The sequence below is a fragment of the Anolis sagrei genome, chromosome 1 (assembly GCF_037176765.1).
Source record: "Anolis sagrei isolate rAnoSag1 chromosome 1, rAnoSag1.mat, whole genome shotgun sequence".
NCBI classification, from domain to species: Eukaryota; Metazoa; Chordata; class Lepidosauria; order Squamata; family Dactyloidae; genus Anolis; species Anolis sagrei.
The window spans coordinates 161968247-161978127 of record NC_090021.1 but is presented as its reverse complement, the minus strand read 5'-3'; the positions used below and the strand labels follow the sequence as shown (position 1 = coordinate 161978127).

Sequence of the window (9881 nt, the reverse complement as noted above, 5' to 3'; positions counted from 1 at the left end):
TTCAAACTACAACAACTCCCAGGACACCATCCAGGTGAGCCAGGGCATATAATTCTGGGCCCAACAATTGAAGAGAGATCTTGACAAGCGGGAATATCTCCAGAAGCCAACTAAAATGATCAAGGGTCTCGAGAACAATCCCTATGAGGAGCAGCTTAAGGAGCTGGGCATGTTTAGCCTGAAGAAGAGAAGGCTGAGAGGAGATATGATAGCCATGTATAAATATGTGAGAGGAAGCCACAGGGAGGAGGGAGCAAGCTTGTTTACTGCTTCCATGGAGACTAGGACGCGGAACAATGGCTTCAAACTACAAGAGAGGAGATTCCATCTGAACATGAGAAAGAACTTTCTGACTGTGAGAGCTGTTCAGCAGTGGAACTCTCTGCCCCAGAGTGTGGTGGAAGCTTTTAAACAGAGGCTGGATGGCCATCTGTCAGGGGTGATTTGAATGCAATATTCCGGCTTCTTGGCAGGGGGTTGGACAGGATGGCCCATGAGGTCCCTTCCAACTCTTTGATTCTATGATTCTATAAATCCAGTTTTGGGGTAGCGGTATGTAAATTTTTTTTACCAAACACATGTATATATGAAGCAGGTTGAGACATGTTGAACAGAAGGCTGCAGTGCACAGCTTCAAACTGAGCTAAAATAAGTCATAACCTGTTCCAAACTGCAGCTGGATCCCTGTCCCAAAATAGAAGACACTTGGCTAAAATATTCCATTAACTTGTGTATTCTCCTGCAGAAGTCACCAGCTGACAGACTCCATATTGGCATGTAAGAGTCGGAGAAGCAGGTGTTTCCTGCGAATGAATCAATCAAAGGGAACCTTCTTGAGTCCAAGATAAACCTATTGCAATTTCCCCAGCCATATCGTCAGTCTGCTTATGTTCAGGAAAGATGATTGCTGGAGCCTAGTGCAATAGTTGCACTGCCAGGGGTGGCGTCTTTATCTGCCAGCTGGCATGGCAGAGGCCTCTTGATTCAGGTTTTGACAGAAGAATATCCTTGGAGTTTTGCCCAGCTAAGTCTAAATCGGGAAAGCTGTACCATGACCTAAGCCTGGGGAATATCCATTTCATTTCTTGTAGTAAATATCCGAGTGGCACATGCCCTACAAATCCATGAGCACCTTTATTCCAGAAATGGCTGGCAGCAGCATTCACATCTCTTCTAAATGGAGGGTTTGAATAAAACACGTCATAGGAATCACATATGACATAACACCATCCTTAAAGTTACTTCTTTTACGTGGGCTTTGAATTTTAGCAGCTTTGAAATGAAATATTGCTGGCAGGGTTGAATTATTAATACCTATATGAATGAAGCCTACACAATGTCTTTCCTGTGGTGTAAATATCAGCACTGTGAAGACTTCATAAATTGAAATTGAAGATAAGGATAACTTTAGGGTCATTATAGGTCAATAGGTGATTTCAAGGCCTGTACACACATTCTCAACAGTGTGAACACTATACTTTGATTAACCCATCAAGAACTGTATGTCCCCTTTTGCCAGCGCACCTCATGATTGACTCATCCTTCACTTACTTTATTTATTTATTTACTAGCTGTCCCCTGCCATGCATTGCTGTGGCCCACTCTGGTGGTCATGGGGGTTCTCTGTGGGAGGTTTGGCCCAATTCTATTGTCGGTGGGGTTCATAATGCTCTGTGATTGTAGGTGAACTACAAATCCCAGCAACGACAACTCCAAAATGTCAAGATTCTATTTTCCCCAAACTCCACCAGTGTTCACATTTGGGCATATTGAATATTCGTGTAGAGTTTGGTCCAGGTCCATCATTGTTTGAGTCCACAGTGCTCTCTGGATGTAGGTAAACTACAACTTCAAAAGGTCGATGTCCACCAAACTCTTCCAGTATTCTCTGTTGGTCATTAGAGTTCTGTGTGCCAAGATTGGTTCCATTCCATCATTGGTGGAGTTCAGAATGCTCTTTGATGGTAGGTGAACTATAAATTCCAGCAACTACAACTCCCAAGTGACAAAATCAATGTTTTTGAGTGACGGACATAGATTGGGTTGTTAGGTGTCTTGTGTCCAAATTTGGTGTCAGTTCATCCAGTGGTTTTTGAGTTATGTTAATCCCACAAACGAACATTACATTTTTATTTATATATATTTACTGTATTGTATAGATTTACTGTATTGTTCCAGTGTGCCTTCCCAGAATAGGAAACTCCAAGCATCATGTCCCAAATGCACTTTACTAGAGATTTAAGATAGTCTGCACATTGCATCTATCTCCAAAAACCTATCTATTTCACCTGCCATGCCCAGCATTTTAATATTTTTTAATCATTACATTGGCCCGGCCTTAGTTTTAAATGTGTCATGGTGTTACTGTCTAATGTTATTGGCTATTGTTTTAATGTTTATTGCTGTTTTATGAGTTATTTTGTTGTACTGTATTTGTGATGCTGTTATTTTTGTTGTGTTGGGCCTCTTGTAAGCCGCACCGAGTTCTTTGGGAGATGTTAGCAGGGTACAAATAAAGGTTTGTTATTATTATTATAATATTATTATTATTATTTAGATACCTCACCCCTGGGAGGTCTCGAGGCAGTTTATAACATACTAATGGCAAAAATTCAATGCCAACATACACTTGTGATGCACTAAGAAACTTTTTGCATATTTTAAAAAGACTATCATCTTGTCAAACTTTATATTGATCTCTGTTGAACTTCATTCCATTTTGGTCCTCCCCTACTCCATCTCCCAATTCTTTACTCTGTTGCTGATTTTAGCTTGGTTTTATGATTTGTCTCATATTCTTTTGTACTTTGTCCAAAGAACTATGGTTACGGGGTGGTTCCAAGTGCAATAACTCTGATGTTTTTATATGGCAACATAAAGCCGTTAAATTAAAATGTAGTAATAAATCCACGCAGATACTTCTATCCAGAGGCACGCAGGGAAGGGTTTCCTTCTGCATAAATCTTAAATTGTGGAATTTATTCCCCCCAGAATTACAAATGGTACTCATTCCATCTTGGCTTTTAAAACACATTTTAAACTTGGTTATTTAAATTATTTCCAGTGTGTTCTTGTTTTGCTTTGTTCATGAACTTTGTCACAGCTTGAATTGGTTTTAAATGTGTACTGCAAAAAAGAAAGTATGCAGATCGTAAATATTTTATCATCTTCATAGCATTGATTAAAATCAGGAAAGTAGAAGTGCCATGTTGACTAGGGATACAAAATCAGAATGCATAACATTGTGAACCATAGAAATTCAGCACAGGGTAGAATAGAACTGAGTCTGTTAGCATTCAATATGTGTTTAGGGGTGTATATCCACTCAAGAGTGTAGTTTTTGGGTGGCAAAATGAATTAATTTTGCTTTGCCCCTCAAATTTCTAGCATTGCAGCAATACTGAAAATGGTCCCCACTGGAAAATCTTCTACTTGGTGTTTGCATTCCCGTGTTCACTTTGCCTGCCCCTTTTCTTTAGATACTTCACAACAGTAATATATAAAACAGACAGTTGGTTTTTTTTATTTTATTGATTTTTCCCCCAAAATAACTGTACAATCCAACCACTATTTAAAAAATAGATCATTTAATTATTTCATATAAAAATAAAAATAAAAGTTATAATACAAATTATATTATGCTGTACATTTTTTTTACTCACTGAGAGGCTATGTTGGATTCTTGTAAAACAAACTGGCCTAACCCTTTATATGGATTCACAGAAAAACTCTATGGGAGCTATCAACAATGGAATTAAGTCACACGTGGACTATAATGTGCATTTTGAGAAGACTGTAACTTGAGCAGCTTTTTAAAAAAAATCTGTTTCCCTGGATCTCAAACTGATATTTTATTAAAAATGAATTCATTATATTCATATACTAAACATACCCCGTTGTGCTTCCTTTGACATGTTTGTCGAAACAACTGTGATAGGAAATCTGGGATAACGTTTTAGAAAAGTCACAAGAGTTCAAGTTAGTGGAAAGCTTTAAAACTTTACCTGCCAGCATACTTATAACCAAATCATACACTGCTCAGCAAAGGCTTAGGCAGCTATCCTAAGCAAAGTTATTTACTCAAACTAAAATCCAATGCTTCCAAGAAACTGCTTTGTTCACGATGTTAGGATACTAAATTGACCCATGTAAATAACTACCTGAAATATTGCAGAAAGCCATGTTCTTATATTACTGAGTGACCCAAGAACTGAAGTTTCAAAACCACTTTTCTCCTACATCATATCTAGTAAACCATACTCAACCCACAATAAATGTAATATTATTGACAACTGAGATGATCCATTTGCAAATGGGAAGACAATAAGGTTTCTTAATGTAAAAGAAAAGGGAAGAAATTACGCCTGACTGAAACAATGACATAGCTTTGAAAGAACAGAGAGACTTTCAGGTTACACTCAATATGTGTATTCATGTTGGATGGGACTCACTACTTCGAAATCCATTAGCAGGGCCCCCCAAATTCACCTGTCACAGTATCTTTGCCCATCCCCTCCTAGAAAGCATGACAAGTTGAGAAGTGAAGGGGAAAAATGCAACTGAACTATGCAAGTACAACACCAAAAAGCTGAGCTTCCATCCTTCCTTCTTCGAAATTCCAAGCTCGGTGATAGTCATAGCGCACACTACACTTTGGAGGCATCCAGAGGAACAATGGAGGAACAATGGTCTATCCCTGGGAATTAGGAAGGTCAGGACTCTTCTAAATGCTTTCCTTACAAAGCAGTTGAGGCATCTCAGAACCACATCTCAACATATATTCCTTCTATACTGCCTGAAACATAGGAGGAGGCACTTCAAGAATTATGCTGAAACACCATGGCAGGGAATTTCTGAAGCTAAAAAGGGAGGTTATCCCTTATCTTGTACAATTCTGGGAATTGTACGCATCGAATGGCTCTGAAGGGTGTTCAATATATATGAAGCTGTGGGAATGTGTTTCAGTAGGGACCCTTCAGTAGCAAAACCTGGACGTCCTCCCTGAATATATGTCTTAAATGCTTAAGCATATCCACATACAGCTGATACTACTTAAAATCATAAAATAAGGAAGTAATTAAACCAATTTATTTCAAAGGACACAAAGGCCATGCAATTATAATCAAACTTTCTTTTAGATTATCTTTCATGTCGTGTGACGTAAGGAAACACATGTAAACAGTATTTCAGGACTTGATTTGCAGGAACCCTTTACTCATTTTCCTTTGCCAAGATGAGGATGTGTTCTTGCCCACTATAAGCTCACCAAACTTCATACATTTTATACAGCAACAGAATATCAAAAATGCCGTAGATTCTAGGAGAAATAAAGCTTGTTCACATGGGATACTGGTATGAAATGATGCAGGCCATAATCTCTGCCAAAAAGACCAGAAAACCTACCACAATAGGTTAAATATAATATTTTGTACTGAGTGTTTTTTTAACCTGAATGAATGGCAAATTTCACCCAAACTATGTCAATCTTCCAAGGCCATACACAATCATGTGAATAAATTAACTTGAAATTGTATGTACTGTTGTATGCAACAGTTTTATTTGCACACAATGTAATTTTGTTTTTTTATCCCTGTCTTCACCTTCTTGAATTGATATTATGAATCATCTTCTGAATTCTCTCCTCATTCTTTAAAATGTTTGCCCTTTTCGCACAAATCCTGTCTTGTTCGTCTTTGATCAACTGATCCAACTCCGCAAGTTCTGCTTTCAAGGGCTCCACAACACTGTCTGTGATACTAAGAGAGAAAGAAACAAGCAGCACATGATTACACCTGGTGAACCCAATTTTGGACATGTAACTACATCAGATGATGGTCTATGCGGTGGGGGGGGGGGGGGGGGAATCCCTTCTGTGTTTCCCATGGGACTCAAGCCGTTTTACACAACACAACTCAAAACATTTGAACACATGGCCAATGTAACAATTAAAAACAATTAAACATTTGTGTCATGGATATATATTAAAAGTTAAGATACAATAAAAATACTCATACAGTATAAATCTAAATATCCTCCAATGTGATGTGGCGACAAAAAAAGCCAATGGGATTTTGGCCTGCATCAATAGGAGCATAGTGTCTAGATCCAGGGAAGTCATGCTACCCCTTTATTCTGCCTTGGTTAGGCCACACCTGGAATATTGTGTCCAATTCTGGGCACAATTGAAGGGAGATGTTGACAAGCTGGAATGTGTCCAGAGGAGGGCGACTAAAATGATCAAGGGTCTGGAGAACAAGCCCTATGAGGAGCGGCTTAAGGAGCTGGGCATGTTTAACCTGAAGAAGAGAAGGCTGAGAGGAGATAGCCATGTATAAATATGTGAGAGGAAGCCACAGGGAGGAGGTAGCAAGCTTGTTTTCTGCTTCCCTGGAGTCTAGGACGTGGAATAATGGCTTCAAACTACAAGAAAGGAGATTCCATCTGAACTTGAGGAAGAACTTCCTGACTATGAGAGCCATTCAGCAGTGGAACTCTCTGCCCCGGAGTGTGGTGGAGGCTCCTTCTTTGGAAGCTTTTAAACAGAGGCTGGATGGCCATCTGTCAGGGGTGATTTGAATGCAATATTCCTGCTTCTTGGCAGGGGGTTGGACTGCATGGCCCATGAGGTCTCTTCTAACTCTATGATTTTATGATGCTATGATTCTATTTTGTCTTTTCTCCTCACACTATTGTATTATAAAATGTAATATAAAATATGAGTTATCAATCATGATGATGGCAGGCCTAACTGGCTACCACCCAATCTACATTTTTTTAGTAGTTAATTTTCTTATTGTTCAGTGATAGGTACATTTATTTCAGCTTGTAGAGTATTCAAATTATATATACTGTATATTCCGGCATATGAGACGACTGGTCATATAAGCCTTGGAGGAGCAATGGTCTATCCTGGGAATTAGAAAGGTCAGGACTCTTCTAAATGCTTTCCTTACAAAGCAGTTGAGGCATCTCAGAACCACATCTCAGAACTCCTTCTATACTGCCTGAAACATAGGAGGAGGCACTTCTAATATTCAAGACTTCTAATATTCAATACTCAACTCCCTTCACAACCTCCCCAGGGTGTGCTCCTCATCCTCTCCCAAATGGCTGCTGGAACAGAAAGGTCTTTTTTAAAGTATTTTTATTGTGTAAAGGTGGTATACAGAATGCAAAGGAAAGAGGGAAAAAATAGATACACATAGTGCAAATACATCTTACCACTAAACCCACCCTCTCCCCCCCCCACCTGTAAACCACCACCCATGACTTTCAATACCACTCAGTGTGAACCTAGTACCTCATAAAAACCTACCCTTATCTTTTTATTAATAAATTCTCCTTGCTAATTTAAAGTCTACACTTGTCTTCCTTTCTACATATTCAAATGCTAGACTACATTTCCTAGCAAAATCTTTATTATTTTCTCCCCAAAATACCATTGGAGAACTTGGCCATCTGAATTAAATTTCCTCTCCAGTCCTTTATCAGTAACTTTTTTCCCCCCTTCCATGGTTTTGCTATTATTAATCTTGTAGCAACAACACTGCATTGACAATTTTTGACATCTTCTTGACTAATACTTCCATAAAACCTAAGGGACACCTTTCTGGGTTTTTCTTAAGCCTTTTTTGTAATTATTTTATTTATTGTTTTCTGCTGCCCTGTAGACTTGGACATGGAGCAATGGCTTCAAACTACAGAAAAGGAGATTCCACCTGAACAATAGGAAGAACTTTCTAGCTGTGAGAGCTGTTCAGCAGTGGAACCCCCTACCCCAAAGTGTGGTGGAGGCTCCTTCTTTGGAGGCTTTTAAACAGAGGCTGGATGGCCATCTGTTGGGGGTGCTTTGAACGCAATTGTCCTGCTTCTTGGCATGGGGTTGGATTGGATGGCCCAAGAGGTCTTTTCCAACTCTATGATTCTATAAGCATGCCAATTGGAAGGAATAAGCAAAGAGGTTTGGAAATGATGGTTCATCCCAGAAGACATCCCTCAAAGAACTGAGCTGGGGGATGTTTCCATTTCTAGATTATTTACATTTTCCCAAAAGGTTTGCACCAGCCAACAAGTACACTAAGCATGGTAGAGAGTACCTTTATGTGTTTTGCATTTCCAGCATTTTCCCTAGTGGGATTTGTTTATTGAAAGCTATCACCTCAGGAATTATATAATTTATATAAAACACTAGCCGTCCCCTGCCACGTGTTGCTGTGGCCCAGTCTGGTGATATGGAAAATAAAGTTATTAGGAAGTGTTGGTTTCTAATATATGTAATGCCTTTATGCTTGTGGGTAAACGGTATTTCTTGATGTTTCTTTGACAGTGTTGACGTAGAGATTGTCTGGTTTGCCTACTCTGGAACATGCAACATATCATTGTCCATCTTTAGGAGTCCCTTTCAAATCTATAATAATTTATCTCTCTGTGGGTGAATCATATCAATCTATCTATATCTATGGCTGAATGGCTCTCTGTCAGGAGGGTTTTGATTAAGTTTGATTGCCCTGGTGAAGGGAGTTGGACTGGATGGCCTTAAGTATTTTCTGTTGGTCATGGGGGTTTGCCCCAGTTCTGTCACTGGTGGTGTTCATTCAGAATGCTCTTTGATTGTAGGTGAACCATAAATCCCAGTAACTACAACTCCCAAATGTCAAGGTCTATTTCCCCCAAACTCCATCTGTGTTCATATTTGGGCATATGGAATATTTGTGCCAAGTTTGAATCCACAGTGCTCTCTGGATGTAGGTGAACTACAACTCCCAAACTCAAGGTCAATTCCCACCAAATGCTGCTAGTATTTTCTATTGGTCATGGGAGTCTTGTGTGCCAAGTTTGGTTCAGTTCCATTGTTGGTGGAGTTCAGAACGCTCTTTGATTATAGGTGAACTATAAATCCCAGCAACTACAACTCCCAAATGACAAAATCATAATTTTTTGAGTGATGGTCACTCCTTGTGTAGTGAGATGTTTTGTTGCCAAATGTGGTGTGATTTCGTTCATTGGTTCTTTTGTTTTTAAGGTACTCATTATGCACAGAGCATTTATATATATATAGATTTTGTACACATTTTCTCTGATAGATCCAGCTAGTGAAAACTTAAAACCTCTTTTCCATAAATATTCCTGTTTTATTCTAAATCAATATTTTTCCCTAAGTCTTTAGCCCATGGAATCATCACTGTTCTTATTCAATTATCTTCTAAATTGTGTTCTAAGATGTATTCTTATAATCTGGAAATGAGTGCCTTGTTCCCCTTCTCCAAAATATTATCCAATTCCGATTTTCTTTGGAGAGATCCCATACAGGGATGAGATACATTTCTCCTCATCCTCACCTTTGCTCCTTCTGCAGAGCCTCTTCAAGCTGTTTGTTTTCATTCTGCCATATCTGGAGCTCAGTTTTCATGGCATCTACATCCTCCTGTATGTAGTCCATAATTTTTCCAAGAGGAAGAGCACTCCGACAAAGGGCTTGAATTGATCCACGAAACTTATCCATTTCTTTTGCTACTATGTCCTTTTCCTTCTTCCTTGTCACTTCTGATAGAAGTGGCTTTTCCTAATTGTTGTTTTTTTAAAAAAAAACAAACAGTGAGAAATGAAGGTGATGGAAGCAGCAAAAGGGGGAGATATACATAAGCCATTCAATTGAATGGCTTATTGGCCTATGCATTTTGACTAACCCTGTATTAGCATATATTGGGACAGCATGAAAAGAAAAAAAAGGAAAGAAAATGACCATGTTAAGACACAGCCATTAAACTATTGTTTAATCCTCGTAGAGTTCTAATGTGATCTAAAAGAAACCCAAGGGTGAGATAAGCTCTTCATGGAAATATATTTGGACAGCTGAAAGTAAATCAAACAGACTTGGGGTA

The 9881-nt window shown here is 38.9% G+C and overlaps 1 protein-coding gene across 4 annotated transcripts in view; it reads right to left on the bottom strand.

The window, feature by feature from the left end:
* Window positions 1-3570: 3570 nt before the first annotated feature.
* Window positions 3571-9881, bottom strand: part of TRAF3IP1 (TRAF3 interacting protein 1) — a 47010-nt gene continuing 40699 nt past the window's right edge. For all 4 annotated transcript variants that reach the window (XM_067469867.1, XM_067469872.1, XM_067469874.1 and 1 more), the window contains 2 exons: window positions 9339-9562; window positions 3571-5756 (listed from right to left, as the gene is read on the bottom strand). In XM_067469867.1, coding sequence (XP_067325968.1) covers window positions 5597-5756; window positions 9339-9562 — 384 coding nt within the window. In that variant the 3' untranslated portion in view covers window positions 3571-5596. The remainder of the gene's footprint in view (window positions 5757-9338; window positions 9563-9881) is intronic.